At 42.9% G+C, this 20,535-nt stretch overlaps 2 protein-coding genes across 2 annotated transcripts in view; one reads left to right on the forward strand and one right to left on the reverse strand.

Moving 5' to 3' along the window:
- Positions 1–4,685: 4,685 nt before the first annotated feature.
- Positions 4,686–9,611, forward strand: C5H10orf53 (chromosome 5 C10orf53 homolog). Its single transcript, XM_033148091.1, has 3 exons — positions 4,686–4,916; positions 8,720–8,839; positions 9,547–9,611. The coding sequence occupies exons 1-3, from the start codon at positions 4,823–4,825 to the stop codon at positions 9,609–9,611; spliced, it is 279 nt and encodes a 92-aa protein (XP_033003982.1). The 5' UTR covers positions 4,686–4,822.
- Positions 9,612–13,897: 4,286 nt separating this feature from the next.
- Positions 13,898–20,535, reverse strand: part of OGDHL (oxoglutarate dehydrogenase like) — a 67,559-nt gene continuing 60,921 nt past the window's right edge. The window contains 5 exon segments of the mRNA XM_033148784.1: positions 13,898–14,120; positions 15,513–15,667; positions 17,834–17,997; positions 18,600–18,672; positions 19,221–19,346. Of these exon segments, the coding sequence (XP_033004675.1) occupies positions 13,997–14,120; positions 15,513–15,667; positions 17,834–17,997; positions 18,600–18,672; positions 19,221–19,346 (642 nt within the window). The 3' untranslated portion in view covers positions 13,898–13,996.

Below are 20,535 nucleotides of genomic sequence, written 5' to 3' on the forward strand. Positions count from 1 at the left end.
ATTAGATTATATTTTCCTTCCAACACACAAACACATACATACACAAATAAGCAGAGAAGTCCTGATGTGAACTGCCCTGAGACCCCCCAGGTATAGGGCAGTATATAAATTTTAATGATGATGATGATGATGATGATGATGTACCCAAAGGACCTTTCTGAACCACTTCATACAAATTAACTTATTAAACTAGCAGGCAGATGAAAGTCTGCTAGAATAGCTCTCAGACCTCAGGTGGTACAGCATATATTTTTATATTTTTGTTGCTGTGGGTTTTAATTTTGTGTCATCATAGTTTTCATGGAGAGACCCCCTATTGCTTCCTCTAACTTCCATCATAGTTTTCATGGAGAGACCCCTATTGCTTCCTCTGACTTTGGCCCAGGAGGCTGCCCATCAGACTCTGTGCACAGACCGCTCGGAAGTGGTATGTCTGAGGTTTTTTGGCAGGGTGGGTTGAGAAGCTTCGACGTCATGTTTCCCAGCTGCTAAGCCGCATGCAAGACTGGAATTTGTGGCAGCTACATAAGTGGTGAAGTTCCTCTTGCTGTCGGGTGCAGACAAGTCTCTTGCACACATGCCGGTGCGAACCTATAGGGTTGTCTCTCTTAAAAGGGTTCAGATGCACAGAGAATCTGCTTTGCATGCAAAACAGCCCAGGTTCAGTTCTTGGCATACCCTTTGAGATCTGCTGCCAGTCAGTGTAGGCGAAATTGAGCTAGATGGACCAATGGTCCAATTTGGTATAAGACCAATCCTTATGTTTATCCTCTGTTCACTTGGCTGCATCTGTTCATGAACAATTTCATTGTCATCATCACCACTGTCCTCCTCCTCCTCCTCCCCATCATTACTCTGCATCTTAAGATATCTCAAGACAGCCTGGTGCCATCTCTGTGTTTTGGACTACAACTCCCATCAACTCCAGCCACTGGCAGTGGGAGTTGTAGCCCAACACATCTGGGGGGTGCACGAGGTTGGCAAATGCTCTCTTAGGATATGTCTGTGTGAAAATGTTCTGCTTCTGATCCCTGCAAGTCACCTGGAGGTTTGTATCTATCTAACAGTTGATGCAGCTGATAATCTAAACTCAAGGGATATGCTGCCCTGTATAACATGGTGTATTTCCCCCCCTTGGGGGTATCTTCTGAAACTTTCAGGTTTAGGGCTAAGGCTCAGATCTAGTAGCAGAATAAGCCCCAGCTATGTCCTAAACTCACAGATTTCAGCTCTGTAAATGACAACATAGCTCACAATCAAAATTGGGTAATGATGGAAACTTCAGAGTTGGGGGTGCATCAAGCTATCTTTGAATCAGGTGGAATCGGTGTTTATATGGGATGCTATGTAACCCATCAATGTGCTGTCAAATGAAATGTGGCTGTTTTCTGCACATACTGTCTGAATACCTTTCTGTGAACATGCCGGGTCATGTAATAACTTGTGACTTAGTAGAGGTTTGTGGGTTTCGTTTTTGTGTGGATTTCAGGGAATTCTTAGTGCTCAATAACTTCATTTAAAGTTAGCTGTATTAGAGCAGTAGAACGCAAGCTTATTCTGCAGCTTTGAAATATATAACCGCAGCATGTGTACCTATGCAAACTTAACAGTAGATTTACACAAGTGTCAACTACAGAACTGCAGGATGGACCATCCACAATAAGCACGTTGAGCGTTTTTGATGGAGGGACTGAATTTAGAAATATTACGTGTGGGACCTGCAATAAAAATGTGGCATGGAGGGCTCCTGTTCAGGGTTCCAGCCAGCCAGCCAGCCAGCCATGCCCTTTTTCTGGATATTCCATTCCATTCTCCTCTGGGTTTCCATTCCCTACCCCAATAGCCAGTTATGTACCCACTGACCACACTCAGTTCCTGGTGGGGATGTCCTAAAAATTGTACTTTTGCCAGCTTTGGGGTTCCCATAAGCCCGATTCCTCCCTGTTGTGTGCCAATGGTCCAATGGCATTCAGAACCTGAACACTGGAAATGAAACACTGTCCTCCAAGTGAATCTAATTCCCCCTGGGAAATATTATTCCACATTCTTATTTTGCCTCCACTGAAGCCAAGAGTGTATTACTGCTATATACGGCTGGGTTTGTGTGAAGTGTCCTGGGAAAAGGCAGCATTTCTCCGGGGTATCTTCACATCACCGTAGGATGTCACACATGCAGACTCACTGCACAGTCTGGTCTGGTCCCCCCACCCTCCTGACTGATGGTGATATGTAGTAGACATAGTCCCCAATGCAGACTGGGGGTCTTGAGTTTTAATTCCCCGATCATTCCTAAAGGTTACTGGGCGGCCTAACCAGTCTCTCTCTCACCACTTGACTTATCCTACAAAGTAGTTGTTGCAAAGATAAAAATGAGGGAAGTCTATGATTGCTGTCCCGAGCTCCTTGGAGATCGGGCAAGAGAAAATATACAAGTCTTTCTCTCTTCTGGGTGGGTCACTGGAGGAACCCAGAAAAGCTGGAGTGGCCTTTGCGTGTTGCATGGATTGGAAGCGCCAAAACACCAGCCCATGTTACTAGTCTCAAACTTAATCCATTCTGGCAGTCCGTTCGACACCCAAAACCGTTCGAAAACCAAGGCATGGCTTCCGATTGGCTGCAGGAGCTTCCTGCACTCATGCGGAAGCTGCATTGGATGTTTGGCTTCTGAAAAACATTCGCAAACCGGAACACTTACTTCTGGGTTTGTGGCATTCGGGAGCCGATTTGTTCGATAACGAAGCCGTTCGAGAACCAAGGTACCACTGTACAACGTTTCACTTAAAGAACTCAAGTTTGCTGCAGTGCATGTGTGTACACACGCAGAGCAAGTTAAAAGCCTTGTGGAAGATTGTGAGAGCTTTTCTGAGTTTCCCATGGAAGATTCACCCCTGGAGACTAACAACAGCTTGGCGGGAGGTCACTGGAGTATATGGGGGAAGGGTTGTGTGTGTGTCCCCCTCCATATGTACTGCATGGCAGTTGCATTCACAAGTTAATGTCATGTCTAACTTGCCCCAATGCATAGCTAAAAGTGAAATAACTTTCTCCCATAATTTAGAAGCCCCCTTTGCTCCTGGACTTACTCAGGTGAGCTGTCTTCGTGGAGCTACTGATACAATATGAAGTGGCAATACGTCCCAAACTTTTTATAATGTGAGCATTATATTATATACCTAAAGTTACTATTTTAGTGATATTTTATTTTTATAACATAGTGTAGATTTATGGCAGATCTAAGGTGTATTTATAGTGTCTTTGTTTAGACTGAGCTATATGTTTTATGCTTTAAGGTCTACGAGTCGTTCTGATAGATGATATCAAAGTGAACTGTAGCCCAGCTATGATGAATCCAGAAAACAGTATAAAATCTGTAGTCAATAAAAAAGTATATCAAAGAAAAGACTTGTGGCTTTCATTTTGTACATGTGCTGTTGGGAGCAAGCCAGCAATAAACAAGATCCACTCAGGTGTTCCAGGCCTAATGAACAGAATAACTTTTCTTGGTGGGTCTTGCCTCTGTGAGGCAATGTGGAGCTTGAAGGTCTCACAGCTGCCTAAGTCTCCTCCTTTCCTGGGCTTTTCCCAAGCAATCTGAGACTGTGCTGGCATGCTGCCTTTGCTCCTCCCTCTTCATACCTCTCTTGGGACACTGGGGGGGGGGAGCCTGTCACAGCAGGAAGGGGAGATACCCAGGCTTATTCATCAGCCTGACTCATCTCTGCCTCTTGCTCTCCCTCGTCTCCTGCTTACATCTCTGCTTCTGATTCTGGACTTCTCTCTGCCACAGACTCTCCCTGCTCACCACGCCCTGTTACCTCTTCAGCTTCCAACACCTCCTCCTCCCAGGCATTCTGACCACACACTGTCATCCTACCACCAATCCACAGGCTCTGAGCCTTCTTCCCTTGGGGGTTCCCCAGCTGATGCCTCCCACCATTTCTCTGGGTCCAACCAGTCCATGACACTTGCCCCTTGCCACTAAGTGACCACAGCCTGCTCAAACAAGTATGAGCCCCAGCAATTTCCCCTCTCTCCCTCTGGAAATCAAATACCACCAGATGACAGGCTTCGGGGAATTGGCTCCCCCCCCCCCGGCAGTAGATAAGCAGAACAAAGGGAAAGGAGTGTTCTTACCAGTTATAAACTTTAATAATCACAGTGAGAAAACAAAGAACCTGTCTCCTAGGAATGGCGGTGCTCCCAGTTAAGAATCCTGCCCCCTTACATCCCTATTAATCCACGTCACTCCTACGTCTTGTAATCTGAGCTTGCACCCTCTGTGCATGGTGTGCTTTCTGTTCTGCCACTTTCCCAGCTCTTCTTGACCTTGTGGAGAGTGGATGAATGCCTTCCAGAGACAGTGAATCTTTAACCCTCTCTCTCCCAGTGCTGCTTCTCCTAGCTGTTCCCCATCCAGTATTTCCCAGCTTCTGCCTTCTGAACTATGCCCCTCTGCAAACCACTGTTCCAAATGTATACTGTCCTTCTGTTCCTGACAAGATTCAGGATCCGGAAGAGGAGCGGGGGTGGGGGGAGGCTCCCACCATTCCTCTTCAGTGCAGCCTTCCTTAGCACGGTCCCTGACACCAGAGCTGGGCATCAGGAGCTGTCCTTTGTTACATCTCAGAGAAGGATGAATGACACAACAGTAGGCAGTGAATGACACAACAGACACAACTTAGGCAGCAGGGGCAGCAGCAGCAGGCTTCTCAACAGTGTCCAGCAGAGGAAGGAAAGTGTCCACAACTGTTTCTGTCCTGAAACAGCATTTCCCCCTATTTGTTGTGGACCCTCCCGGCAAGGGTTGCAACGTCGTCCAGCAATGCCAAGGAATGCACTGGTGACTCTCAGATACGGGGCCTACAGGAGCTGTGGCATCGTTGAACACAGGACCTTCCGTTTGCAGGGCTTACAAGGTGTGTGACGTAGCCTGCCAGACATGTCCCATGCTGAAGGAAAAAGGGGTGGGAATGATGGTGATGTTTGTTTGTTTGTTTGTTTGTTTGTTTGTTTGTTTATACCCCACCCATCTGGCTGGATTTCTCCAGCCACTCTGGGTGGCTCCCTACAGATTATTAGAAGCACAATAAAACATCGAACATTAAAAACTTCCCTAAACAGGGCTGCCTTCAGATGTCTTCTAAAAGACTGGTAGTTGTTTATTTCCTTGACATCTGTTGGGAAGGCGTTCAACAGGGTGGGCACCACTACTGAGAAGGCCCTATGCCTGGTTCCCTGTAGTTTCACTTCTTGAAGTGAGGGAACCACCAGAAAGCCCTCGGAGCTGGACCTCAGTGTCTGGGGTGAAAGATGGGGGTGGAGACGCTCCTTTAGTTAAACTTGGCCAAGGCCATTTAGGGCTTTAAAGGTCAGCACCAACACTTTGAATTGTGCTCGGAAACATACTGGGAGCCAATATAGGTCTTTCAGGACTGGTGTTATATGGTCTTGGCGGCTGCTCCCATTCACTAGTCTAGCTGCTGCATTATGGATTAGTTGTAGTTTCCGGGTCCCCTTCAAAGGTAGCCCCACATAGAGCGCATTGCAGTAGTCTAAATCTGGTTACAGGGAACCAGGCAGCAGGTAGTGGCACCCACCCTGTGGAACGCCCTCCAATCAGATGTCAAGGAAATGAACAACTATTCAACTTTTAGAAGACACCTGAAGGTAGCCCAGTTTAGGGAAGTTTTTAATGTTTGAAGTTTTATTCTGTTTTTAATGTTCTGTTGACAGCTGCCCAGAGTGGCTGGGGAAACCCAGCCGGATGGGCGGGGGTAGAAATATATTATTATTATTATTATTATTATTATTATTATTATTATTATTATTATTTCTTTATTTTCTTTATTAAATTTCTATACTGCCCTTCATCCGAAGATCACAGGGCAGTTTACAATATAAAAACACAACTCTGCAATTCTATGAATTTGACTTTCATTTTGCTTTTGTTGTTATTAAACCAAGGGTGCCCTTCTTTTCTATAGCTGGACTTTTTCTGGTTTCACATCCTCCTCTAGCTAAGGGGAGTAGAACAACTTTGAGTTTCTCACTCTTTTTTTGCACACCAGAGTAGGGCTGCCATATTTCAAAAAGTGAAAATCCAGACACAACAGTTTTTGAGTTTTTGTTTTTTTTTGCAAAATCTGAAAAAAAATAGGTTTCTGCCAAAGTTGTTGAGTTTTTAAAAGGAAATTCACAAAATTCTACACTTCCAACATGGGTTGCCATACAACTGGATTTTCCTGGACTTTACAGTGATTCCCACCCAGATACTGCTTCCAACAGCCAAATCCCAGCTATGTCCTGGAAACTCTGGATGTATGGCAACTGTAGACTAAAAAGCAAAAGAAGGCCATCTTTAAATCAAGCATACTTGATCCCTGTACATTTGCAGGCAAGGCAAATTTGAAAAGCTATCATATCTCCTGAACAAACACCATCCTTCTCTATTTCCAGTTACAGGTAGGTAGCCGTGTTGGTCTGCCATAGTCAAAACAAAATAAAAAAACAAAAAAATTCCTTCCAGTAGCACCTTAGAGACCAAGTAAGTTTGTTCTTGGTATGAGCTTTCGTGTGCATGCACACTTCTTCAGATACCATCCTAACAGTGCAGTGCTATGCATGTCTACTCAGAAAGAAATCCTATTGAGTTCAGTGGGACTGATACCCAGGTAAGTGGGTAAAGGATTGCAGTGAGAAAATAGATTATTAAAAATAAAAAAGTTGTGGCCACTTGGAGGCTAATTATTGGTTGTTATGGTGTGATGCCACAACAAGTAAGTTACTCTCGACTTTTGAGTTCAATCAACCTCCCATTGTTCTTAATCATACCAAATCCATCTGTTGATTCAATGACTTTAGATCCCTTTCACTTAAAAATAAGAAAAGAAATCCCTTAGAAGTCAAAGCCAGGCTTACTTCAGAAAGGCCTTTACACTTAATTCCCAGGCATAAGAACCATCTACCTATAGGGCCTCCATCTTATTAGAATTCAACTTCAGTTTATTGGTCTTCTTCCAAACCCTTGCCAAGTCCAGACACAAAGTACTGGCACAGCATCGCCTGTCTCTGAAACCAAGGAGCAGGGGAACAACAGACTGTCACCAGAATATTGATGGCATCTCACTCCATATCCCCCGATGACCTTAACTAGCGGGTTCATATAGGTGTTTAGAAGCATGGGAGATAAGATAGAACCTTACAGGACTCCACAGCACAACTGCCATGGAATCAAACAATCTCCCCTCCAGTGCTATCTTCTAAAAGCGGCCCTGTAAATAGAAGCAGAACCAGCTCATCGCTGTTCCTACTCCTACTCTCAATCTATAAAACCAGTGAGATACCATGGCTGATGGGACCCACTGCTTTAGTGAAACATGAGTAAGAATCAACAGGGCTGAATTCATCTTTCTCAGACCCTCCAAGTGTCCCTGTTTTCTAGGGACAGTCCCGGATGCACAGAAGCAGCCCCAGTGTCTGATTTGACTCTGCAATGTCCCACTTTTCCTTAGGATGTCCCTATTTTCATTGTAGAAATGTTAGAGGGTATGGAGTTATCCAACCCTAGAGACATTTGAAAGCAGCCCTGTATAGGGAATATTTTTAATGTGTTTTTTTCCTTTGGTTTTTATATTTGTTGGAAGCCACCCAGAGTGGCTGGGGCAACCCAGTCAGATGGGTGGGCCATGAATAGTAAAAATGTTGTTGTTGTTGAATAGGACGCCCCTATTTTAATCAGAGAAATGTCAGAGGCTATGCTTTCTCCCACAAGATGTCAACAGGGTGATGAAGGCTACTTCAGTGCTGAACCTGGGCCTAAACCCAGTTTTGAAATAGATACTTGTGACAATGCTTGTAAAGGTGTATGAAGTCTGCTGCAATCCATTATTTTATTCTAGGGCAACCACATCCTTTGCACCTGCATGTTCATTTCTTCAAATGCCGTTCTCCTGCATAACATTCTGGTGCCTACCTACAAAGGTGCAGTTGTACCTTGGAAGTCGAACAGCCTAGTTCTCGAACGTTTTGGCTCCCGATCGAAACCCGGAAGTGATTGTTCCACGTTTCTAACTTTTTTTTGGAAGCCGAACATCCGACGGGGCTTCCGCAGCTTCCAATTGGCTGCAGGAGCTTCCTGCAGCCAATTGGAAGCTGTGCTTCGGTTTTCAAATGTTTTAGAAGTCGAACAGACTTCCAGAACGGATTCCATTCAACTTCCAAGGTACAACTGTATTTAAAAGCAAACCTCTTTCTGTGAGAAGGTCCTGATATGCCAGAGTTTCTTCCTCTCTCAAAATGTTTTAGACGATGCATTATCGGATTAGCCAAAATGTCTGAACTTTCGCACCTTAAACCATCTTTTTTTGCCTTATATCAAACCCTCATACCCTACCCTTGACTCTGAAACCATGTTTGTTGCTTTCCTGCTACAGACTCAGAGCACACATGACGAAACTTCAGCGTCTGACTCGGTATTGCCCCTCCTGTTTTCAAACCGTACTATTGCATATTTCTCCCAAATGAATGCACGATATTATTCTTAGCTGCCTTAATATAAATCTTAAGTGTCTTTAAGAAATTCAGCTGCTTAATCAGATGACGCACCCCTTAAAGTAACAATAAGTACTATAAACCAGCAGTATTCTCCATCTCTTATCTGAATCTGGTTGTCAATAGCGTTGGATTTTAGCAACATTACCTACCTACTGCCTTTCTGTAGCTGTGCTGAAAGCCGATGGACACCAGGTAATCCTTGAAGAAATACCGGATTGGAATGAAGTGCAGCTCATAGTAAATGGAGAGACTGTGTTTCAGTGCAACATTAATGATCTGGATTTCGGTGGGTACAAAGAGGGTACAATATAAACTTGTTTTCTGTTTTGCTTTTTTTTAAAAAAAACATTTCTTAAAAAATGTAACAATTGATAGAAGAAATACAGATGGCTCCTTCCATCTTTAGTAGGGCTCACAGATTTTGATTCTAACTATGGGATCTGCTCGCCAACCCCCCCCCCCAGCGTCCAATCCCATTGCCGATCCCTTCTCCCACAGCTAGGCAACCCCTCATCCCTTGACACCTCACCTACCCTGTTGCCTCTCCCCTCACAGCTTGCCCAAACCCTTTCCCCAGCTTGCCCCCAAACAGCTAGGTATATGCAAGAAATGCTTGTGAATTAAAAGAAAATTGTCGCAGTGAGGGAACCGCCAGAAGGCCCTTGGTGCTGGACCTCAGTGTCTGGGCTGAAAGATGGGTATGGAGACACTGCTTCAGGTATACTGGGCGGAGGAATTCTAGCATTATATGGTACAGTAGAGGGAAAGCAACACACATGCACACACACATACACACACCACCAAGAGGCTTGAATAGCATTGCAAAACTTTTCCAGGCTGCCTGAAGCCATGAACAGGAGTGTCCTTTATAAGAGGTGGGAGAAAACCTCCAATGACCTATTTATGTTTTAACATTGTCCATCTCTCTCTCTCTCTCTCTCTCTCTCTCTCTCTCTCTCTCTCTCTCTCTCTCTCTCTCTCTCTCTCTCTCAGGAGGTGATGGCCTACTGGACCCACTTTGCAAAGAAGCTAGATATGCAGTGTTAAATGCTTACTAAGGGGCCCAGTGTGTGCTCTGACAGCGCATCTCACATCAAATAAATAAGACTCTTTCCTTGCATCGCCCATTACATTGTTAACCCTGTCTTTCAAAAGGGTTCTATTTAGTCCTCTTACTTCGCCACCAATGTGGCTAAAAGCATCCAGGTGGAAGAGGCAGTTCAACTTGCCACAGAGATTTAACCTCAGGGCTGGTATTGGCTCGATGGGCAGTGTGGGGTGACAGTTCTGTTTCTTTTGGATCGCATGCAATCAAGATGTGCAAACAATGATTCAGATATAAGGCCGCCATCCTCTGATGACTACATTTGGAGAGATACGTTTGGGTAGTGGCTAGTCTTGCATCTACCCATGATCTGCAATTCCTCAGGCTGTAGACTTTGTATGATGCCTTCTAGAGATATCAGAATACAAGGCAGTCCTGCTTTAAATGTGTCACGTGGATCCGACCTGCATCTTACAGTTCTTCCAAAGACCTCAGCGCAGTCTACCATGATCTGGTCCCAACTGAGACTGACAGGGACCAGTGGTGGCACCCAGAAAACTAAGTGGGGATCTGAATCTCGGTTGCTTAGATGCTCAATACTCTATCCGCTATACAGGCTTTCTTTTGCGATGCATCCCATCGTTTATGAGATGTATTTGCATCCTCAAATGACTCTCCCATGCAAAACCTGGACTGCAGCACCCCACTGTTCACTCCAATGAGAAATGTAATCTCCAGAAGATACAAAGTTGTCCTCAAATGTACCAGGAGCAGTGTTAATTAAATTGCTTTACAGCCTTTTTGTCTTGACTAATTGCCTCATTAGGACACATTTCTCATCCCCAAAATGGATCTGAAGTATTCTTCATCATTGAAGAAAATGTATCATTAAGTGCTTTTGCCCTGCACCCCCGTCAGTCCTCAGAACTGTTTGCCATCGGGGGGGGGGGAGCATACTTAGATCTTTGCCAGCTGTGCAGCCATGGTGCTGCAATCAGCAGTCAAGTGGCATTAATGGCAGAACACCACAATTACTCCAACTATTTCCCTTTTCCGAGCGAGACCCTTACATACAATTTGTGCAATATCTTCCATCGTTTTCCTAATTTCACAAACAGCTAGCCTCCTTCAGAGGCAGCAATGGAAAGGGGTGTGACAGGCATCCAAATGTTGGGCCGGGGAGCGTTACACAAGACTGCATTGCGATACAACAATCCCTTGCCTGTTTCTTGATAAACCACTTGGCAGTGCATTCAACTGAGTTTTATTCAGAACAGGCGCACTGAAATTAATGGCTGGGACTAACCTGGGTTAGAGAGAAGGTGGAACTGCTTGACACCTACTTTGCCTCTGTCTTCACCCAAAAGGAAAGCAGTGCCCAACATGGAGATAACAGGGTCAATGATGCAAGGAGGGAGCTGCAGCTCAAGATACGAGAGGTGGAAAGGGAACACATAGCTGCTTTAAATGATTTCCAATCTCCAGGGCCTGATGAGCTGCACCCAAGGGTACTAAAGGAGCTTGAGGATGTAATCTCAGAGCCTCTGTCTATAATCTTTTGAGGAGTAGGTGATGTGTTCTGAGCACAATTTAAGGATACTGACAAGCTCAAATGTGTGCAAAGGGCAAGCTAGATGAGCAAGGGTCTGGAAACCAAGCCTTATGAGGAACGGTTAAGGAATTGGGTATATTGAGCCTAGAAAAGAGGAGACCAAGAGGAGATATGATTGCCATCTTCAAATATCTAAAGGGCTGTCACGTGGAAGATGGAGCAAGCTTGTTTTCTCCTGCACCGGAGGGTAGGATCCAAATGAATGGCATCAAGTTACAGTGGTACCCCTAGTTATGAACTTAATTCGTTCCGGAGAAAGTTGATTCTCATTAAACACCAGGGATAATTTTCTGATGGTAAGAGCTATTCAACAGTGGAATGAACTCCCTCAGAAGGTGGTGGAATGGAGATTTTTAAGCAGAAGTTGAATGGCCATCTGTCATGGGTGCTTTAGTTGTAATTCCTGCATTGCAGGGGGTTGGACCAGATGACCCTCTGGGGCCTTTCCAACTCTACAATTCTACAATTAATTTCATTAAATCTACTCTGAGTATACGTTAGCTGATGACTGTTTGTCAGTAATCCCTATACATGTCTTCTCAGAAATAAGTCCCGTTAAGTTTAATGGGAGGCCTAGATAGAATTGTCACCTAAGCATACTGTTCTTTTTGCTGAATTGAGAGACCGCTTTCTAACTAAAAACAAGAAACATAAGACATTGCTCTTCTCTGCATACATTTTATTTTCATTCATTCATGGTGTCTTAGGCACGAAAGCCACAATGCAAAATTATAAGCAACCCGGTGAATTTCATAAAGTTTCTGAAAATACTAGAAGAGACACACTAACACAGAGTTCTTTTCTAGGAGAAAAATGGGCTACATGGGAAAAACCTCCTTAGCCGATTTGAGGTAAATGACACTTGTAAATTATGAAATATACACAAAGTGATGTAAAGACAGAGATCTCTATAATGGGAAGTAAGTGTAACCTAAGATTTCAAAACATGTAATTTTCTCTAGAGAAATTAGAGCTTTGCTGCTGTTACGTATATATAAAGACAATGGCTCACTAGTTTTGGTAAATCAATGAAACTAGCTTTTGTATGAACAATTTTGTTAACATGTTCTAGTTACTTCATCTTCTCTTTCACCAGTGCCAACAGTAATCACCTTTTTGGAAAAAATAAAATAGAACAGATTTCTTTAAAGACCTGTACCCAAACAGACTAGTTCCTTTCACTTTATTAAATTCTACAGACCTCAAGTCAAAATATAGAGAAGACAGAGGAAGAGAAAAATACAGAAAAGAAGATCTGCAAGATGCCAGCATTTTTGTGAATGGGATGCTAATACCAATTCCCAGGGGATAAGCTGTCAAAAAAACAACCATAAAGAAAACAGACATTATATTCCACTGCTTATTTTTCACATTCATGGATAGAATTTATTTTTAAAAATATAATGCTACAGTCCGCAAACAGCAATGAAAATGGAAGCCTGCCATTTCCTACTTTTTATGTCTATGTTAATTCTGTTCTCTAAATTTGTGCGTTCCCAGCCTCAAGAGCATTTATCACTCAAAAGGAGACAGAAAATATTTCAAGTTATACCGAGGTGGCCTTCCTTGTAAAAACAGAGCAAAATATATAGACCTATTATTATTTAGATGGCATCCTTCTTCCCTTTAAAATTCTTGTTTATAAAAAAGCTCAAAATGCTGTGCCTTGGAGCTACTTACAACACAACCCTAAGTATGTTCACTGAGAAGTTCTATTGTGCTCAACGGTGCTCAGTTCCATGTAACTGTGCACAGAATCACAGCCTAGCTAGTTAACTAATGTCATTTAGAGTTAAATAATGCAAAGCGAAATTCCAATATATTTTAGATCCTGTTAGAGTAAAGCAAACCAAAACTGTAACCCTTGTTTAGAAAGCCCAGTTGTAACGCCTATCTACTTGCATTGATAATTTCAACTATTCTGCGGTGCACAGGGCTTCAAGAATGCCCAGAGCTGATCAGAAACAGCCAGTTAGTGCCAGAACTGCTCAGGTTTCCCCCCAGTAATTTATTCAAAACATACCTTGTGATTTTTAAACAACAAAGCAGACTTCCCCACTGCCGAGTAAAACAGGAAGGAGCAGCAGGGATCTCAACATGAACTATAATGGTGTCTGCGGTTGCCCCACCAACCTTGAAAGGCAACAATCACTTTTTTTTGACACAAGAAATACGTCAAACTCCAGTTTAAGGGGTTCCTATATGCTCTCACTAACCCCCCCCCCCAGCCCTTAACAGGGAGAGGAAACAGTACCATGTGTTTCGTGTCCCGGTTCTGGTGGCGAAATGGAAAGCAAGCCTGCTAAGTTGTTTGCTGCATTCAGACATGTGAGAATTCAACAGAGAATGGTTGGGGGCAGGGTGGGATGGAATCTGTAAGAAAAATCTTTTGAACTATATGAGACCACTGTTACAGCCTGCAGTAAAAGAGAAATTAGTATCTTATGTTAGGAAATCCCATTAAAATATGCACACCAGTTTTACTGAATATTCCCAAAGCAAAATAATTGTTTCTTCCATCTCCCTACCAAGAGGTAGCTGTGATGTAATCAACAGAACCACGTTGACGGGATGAGAATTTAGAGGAACCCTTAGCATTTACGACACACACAGTGGTTTAGAAGAGGCAAGCTCAAAAATAGGTCTTTGAAAAAGCCAACCTCAAAACAAAAACAAAAACCAATAAGTCTTTCCCTGCTGAATTTTATTTCATGTTATGGTCATGGCCTTCCCTAAATACATACATACTATACTACATATGGAGAAAATGGGCCACAATGTTACAGTTAAAACATCTTTCCTTCAAATGCCTCCAGGTTGAAAGCTGTGTCCAAAAACCTTCTGAGTGACACGAGATGCGTGTTCTTGTTGCCAGTTGCCGGAGCGGCAGCTGGTTCCCGGCCAACATACCTTGAAGCAGAAGAGACAAGGAGGTAAATGATAGAAATGAGATGTGACGTTTTTTGAAGCAGACACACACTGATAATAATCGCCTCTTACATTAGTCACCTCTTATGTTAGATACTTTCTGTAGACAGTTACTTATACGTATAGGATTCTAGTTATTATTTGCCACAGGCTAGGCTTCCTTGCTTAGGCTATCCACTTATTATGTGGATAAAAACTATTTCAGCCAACCTGTACTGTTAAGCTTCATGAATTCCATTGTGAGTGACTCCTCAAACTGTTGTCCATGTGCAAGATGCTTGCTGTATTGAAACTTCACTGGTACTCTCCTACAGTGGTGCCCCACTAGACGAATGCCTCGCTAGACGAAAAACTTGCTAGACGAACAGTATTCGTCTAGCGGAAGCTGCCCCGCAAGACGAAAAAGTCAATGGGGCTGCTTTGCAAGACGATTTTTTTTTTTTTTAGTGCGAAAACCTCCACGCTCCATTGCCGCTTCGCTAGACGAAAAATTCACTCTACGAAAAAACTCGCAGAACAAATTATTTTCGTCTAGCGGGGCACCACTGTACTTAAATCCTTTCTCTGGCTTCTGTTTCCCTCCAAGATCCTGCACAAACGTCTCATCATAAGTTGTTGCCTTGTCTCACTTTATCTCTCCAGTCTTATGTTCCCTCTCTGTGATTTTATCTAGCTCGACCAGCATTAGCTGTCCAAAAGCCTCCTGCTTCCTGAATACTCTGTCCATTTCCCCATCCTGTCCAGTATGCTGGGGCCTGCTTCTCAAAATGCCTCTGTGCAACCACCTCCATTATTTCAAAACTCAACTTTTCTGGGTGTCCCCCCCACCCCCCGCCATCCGTATGCCTTACAGTAACTAGGTGTGCATAATTGTAATTATCATATTCTTTCTCTGCATACCCTCGTTTCCATTTCCCCCTTTCTTTGTTTCAGATTGCAAGTCCTTTGGATATGAGGGCCCCTGTCATACTTGCTCTTTTAAAGTACGGCAGTAGAAATAAACAGCTCTGTAGACGGGCGATTCAATCAGACTCACATACATAGTTTGAATGCGACACCTCAAGGTTCTATAGGAAGTTCACATATATCTGAAAGGGGCAGGGAAGCAGCCTACAAAGGGGTCACAGGCAGTGCTCTTCATGCAGCAGGTCCCAGGCTCAGTGCCCAGCATCTTTATTTTTTATCCCAGGAAGCCTGGCTAGGAAAAGTTGCCACTGAAGCCACTGCCAGCCAGAGTACAGCCCAGCAGCCCAGATGGAAATATCACGGCCTCTTCTTCAACTTCTTAATTCATATGTTCTTGGCAATGCACCAAAAGCACAAAGGGGGGGGGAGCAGCCCTAAATGAAAGGGAAGCCACTGCAATCTTCTTACCATATGGGTCGAATCTGGTTCACAATGGTGCGGAAACGAGGTTTGACGTAGTCGTAGTAGCCTATGTTCTTGTGTTCTTCTTGACACCAGACAAGATCAGCTTTAGCATACTTCTCAATTTCCGATTTTAGCAAGTCGAAAGGGAAAGGGGAGATCTAGAAGGAAATGGGAAGATATTATGAAATACAGAAATTTCTGGCATGGGAACAGGTCCCCACCGCGTACACAGCTGACACATCTTTATTCCTCAAATACATGAGGAATATCGTCTCCCGCTCCCAGTGAGTGTGGCACACTTCAAAAAAGGAATCTCTCCAAATTAGTATGTAAGGAATGTTCTAATATCCTGATCTGACCCACACACAACAGTTACATTGGTGAAGGCAAAAACCGTGAGCAAGTATATGCAGGTAACTCACAACTTACACATATTTAATTTGTGTGCATTCAGCTTTGCGTGCTTTAAAAAAATATGTAAATAACAACAACAACAACAACAACAACAACAACAACAACAACAACAATATTAATAATAATAATAATGGAGCAGAAAGGGAGCGGGTGGGCATCCAAGGAAAAAGACTTTGGCAATCCAACCCTCCACTGAACCCAATGTGTTTTGACTAAATCTGATTTTGGCTTTACAGGCTATTCCCAAGAAAGTTGAGAGTTGCCTGTATTTCACTTCTGCTGCAAATTTCTGAAGCTGGTGCAAGTACTGTCATTTGTTTGACAGACAATACATGTACTGCCACTTTCATCATAAATGTACTTTTTATTTCACTCACATGAATACTTATAGACACAATCTAGTCAAAGCTGAGTACTTTCAGGTCTTAGCAAAAGTGTGGCACTGACCATGTTTAAACTTTCATTTCAAATCAATGAGTGTTAACTGTGCTTACCTTTTTATACACGGGGCAGAACCCAACTAGTTAACATGAAAATTTACCAATATGGGTGTATAATATGATGTTGCTGGGTTTGTTTGTTTTTTAAATTATTTTGATTTTTTTAAAAATTATACAATACAGTCACAGCAAAGAAAAGAAAAGAAAAGGACATGTTGCTTTCTGTAAATGATAAATTCTGCCTGGGCACTACACCCGTTGAGTAATACTACTGTTATTCTTGGACTTAGATACATTCCTGCTCACATCAAAAGGAACCAAAAGCGTGTCACAATGACATGCAGTGTTTCGATGTCATTTGTGAATCCTCATCATGAGAATCCTCAGATCAAAAGTGATGCCAAAAGCACTTTAATTTGCAATGTACTACCTGTTAATGTTGAGAAGGCAGAAAGTGGAAAATGACCATTTTTAAAATCAGATGTTCATTTTGGTGAATATAGTATTTATTTAGTTTTCATTTTCAGATGAAGGAAATGGGAAAACAGTTTTAAGCATCACTTGTGAAAAGCAACATTAGAATACCCTCATGAAGGCAGCAGATCACTAAGTATTCACATTTTATAAATACAGAACGGGGTTCATAATTTGCAGAAGTCAGCCTAGTCAATTCCCATCAGGTAAGATTCCAGTCCAGTTATTCTACATACGGTAATCTTATGCTCCATTCACCAAATCAAAACACCTCCTGTTTCTTTTATTTTTTAAAAAAATCAGAACTCTTCAAGTTTTTGTTACTTTGAAACCAAAAAGTGTCAACAGGATGGGCTGTTGCTCAATGGCACAATATTTGCTTTATGTGTCTATGTTTAAGGTCCCTTGTTCAATCTGCCACATCATCAGGTAGGCTTGGGACAGACTCCCTGCCTAAAACCCTGGAGAGATGCTACCAGTCAGTGTAAGGCAGTACTGAACTAGATGAACCGTTAGTCTGACTTTGTTGAAGTAACTGGACATGAGATGGGGTTAATTTCCTTCATGAGTCTAAATCACCCCATGGATGAACTAATTTCAGGTGCACAGTCAGCCAGGTAACGGCCCAGTGCCTCAACTATATCTGTGATTAATGAATGTCAACTCAGCAGTCTGTTAGTTGGTCTGTCGGTCCTCAGTCTGTTGGTGTTGCTTGTTCGGTGTTATATGGAGCAACGGAGATACTTTGTCTTTCTATGTATCTGTCTGTATCTATGTCCAGAACTGTTTTACAGAGCCTTATCTTCTGCAACAGTAAACTATTTGGACCTTAGGCTGCGTCCATGTGATGACTGGTACTGGGAGCAACTTCCACCACATGTGTATCTCATATCAGATTCACAACAGATTCGGTATGAGAAAGGTTATTATGTGTACCTCACAGACATGTACATTTAAAAAATAATGCGCACAACAAGTTCTCTCTCTTTGCTTTACCTGTTCCAATCTGGTTATAGCCACCTCCTTCTCCAAATCCTGGTTCTTTCTCTCTTTAACAAGATCATAGTATACCTTCCCAGTACAGAAAATCACCCGCTTGACCTCCCCGGGAGCTTCAGCTGCAGGTCCTTCTTCAGGGATCACACGCCTGAAGCTGGTACCTAGATGTGCAACAAAAGTATTTTACTACAAGGTGCCTAGTCTGATCAACCCTAAAGGATTTCTCAAAAATAGAAGTGATTTTTGGCATGTTCCTTGGATTAGAAAGCCTTCTTTCTTTCCTTCCATAGTTTCCATTCTCACCATAACTTAGGGATACTGCTGCTCTCTAGTAATTACACAGAGAAAAATGAAACACAACTGGTTCTCAGTGGCAATTTCTCCTAACTCTCATGTACAGTACTTCTGTATCAGTTCCACAAATCTTAAATTCAATAATACTCTGAACAGGCAGAGGAACAACAATCATTGTTATAACTATTATAATTTTAAGAAAACAGAAGTTTGCTTTGTATCAGTGGAGACCTAAAGCACCCTATCTTGGATGACGAGCTGACATTACAAATTAGTTCCCCCAGCAATCGTGTATCCATTTGCAGCTATTCTACTGTGTTTTTGCTATTTTCTTCCTGCGGAAGGGTCTCCATGCCACAAACGTAGTACTCCCATGCCAACAATGTAATGTAAGGCGAGGAGTGTTGGATCTCACGACAGAAAAAGGGGTTAAAATGTTTCAAAACAAAACATACATAAAAGAACCTACCTGAGACCATTTCATCAAAGCTGGATTTTGCTTCAGGGTGTCTCAGCAAGGACTTTGGTGTGAAAATAATCAGCTGTAAAATAGGTATAATAATTGTAAAATGTTGCCTTTATTGAGTCAGATTACTTCACACAAGCAAATAATTTGACTTCCATACAAAAAAGCAATGGGTTCAGTGCCTGGAGATGAACTAGGGTAGAAGCACCCCTATCTAAAGGGTCTCAAGTTTTAATAAAATTTATGAAGATTTGAGCACTTTACTGTCCTTGGATGCCTCTGCCTGCCCTAATCTCTCTGATATCTAAAAAGTACATTACATAAATCAGTAATGGACAAAGTAGTCAACCATTAGCCGAAATAGTTTGTCTCAGTGGGGCAGGGGTATGTAGTGTGGCATACCTACTGTATATCTAAACAGACTGTAGTATGACTTTCTGGAACAATTTTGAATAGTCTAGAAGTTTCCTAAAATTGGGCTCTTCAAATTTTCAACTATAATTAAATTTAAACCCACTTTCTACAGTACAGGCCTAGTCTTCTATCATCCATACTTCATTATTTCTACAGGAAAGACCGAAATACTTTTAATTAGTACAAAAGCACTCAAATGTCACTACTTACAGGCTTCCTAAATGGCAACAAGAGCTGCCTTCGGAGGACATGGAAGTAACTGGCTGGAGTTGAACAGTTCACCACAATCCAGTTGCATTCATAGAGTTGAGAAACTGCAAAATCATCATCAAATTCCTGAACAAAGGCAGATTATGGGCATTAGAAAGGAAGCCTTTAGCCTGGTTTGCACATCTTGCTAAGCCGAACCATGGCTTAGTGTCAATTTGTGAATATGCAGACTCTGGAAGGAGAATGTGGCAGCGTTGCTTTTCCCCAGTCATCCTGCAGCTGTGCTACACTGAATGTACACATGACTTGGTTTAACAAGTCATCCAAATCCAAATCCAATTGATTTAGCTCTCTCTGGGCTATGCTATCCACAATCTATAAGCAAAGTTAGCCCTATGGTTTCTGGTTCATGGTGTGTCCAAGAGAGCTAAACCATGAGCCCAGGTTTGGGTGACACATTGAGCCATGGCTTAACTCAACAAAACAGAGCAGCCAAGGAGGAACATAACAGCCTCAGCTTCCTTTCCAGCTGCCTGAATGCTTGTGCATTCATGCTAAACCATGGTTTGGCTTGCAAACCAAGTCCTCCATTTACCAACATTTTTACACTTTTACATTTTGATAGGAACAAAGGAAATTAGACAAAGGTCTGTAAACACATCACCACAGTCTACTTCATCGTAGTAAACACAACCATTCAAGAGTTAACTTTTACCACAACCCTGTCTAGGTCAGGCAAACCTACAGAACACACTAACACTGCTATAAATGTTACCTCTGTAGCCTAAATTTGACCCTATCAGGCTAAAGAGGCAGAGGAGAGTGCACCATTTATTAATAAACTCAACGAAATATAGTTTCAAATGTGCGTACCATATTTTACAAGGTGAAGGAGTGTCTCCATCCCCATCATTCTGCCTGGACACTGAGGTCCAGCTCTCAGTGGCGGTTCTCACTGCAAGAAGTGAGGTTAAAGGGAACCAGGCAGAGGGCCGTCTCAGTAGTGGCGCCTGCCCTGTGGAACGCCCTCCCATCAGATGTCAAGGAAATAAGCAATTATCTGACTTTTAGAAGACATCAGAAGGCAGCCCTGTTTAGGGAAGTTTTTAATGTTCGATGTTTTATTGTGCTTCTAATATTCTGTTGGGAGCCGCCTAGAGTGGCTGGACACTGTTGAGAAGCCTGCTGCTGCTGCCCCTGCTGCTGCCTAAGTTGTGTCTGTTGTGTCATTCACTGCCTACTGTTGTGTCATTCACCGCGACTATGGTGAGCCTCCCTCTCTGAGATGTAACAAAGGACAGCTCCTGATGCCCAG

This window comes from Lacerta agilis, chromosome 5 (assembly GCF_009819535.1).
Source record: "Lacerta agilis isolate rLacAgi1 chromosome 5, rLacAgi1.pri, whole genome shotgun sequence".
Lineage (NCBI taxonomy): Eukaryota > Metazoa > Chordata > Lepidosauria > Squamata > Lacertidae > Lacerta > Lacerta agilis.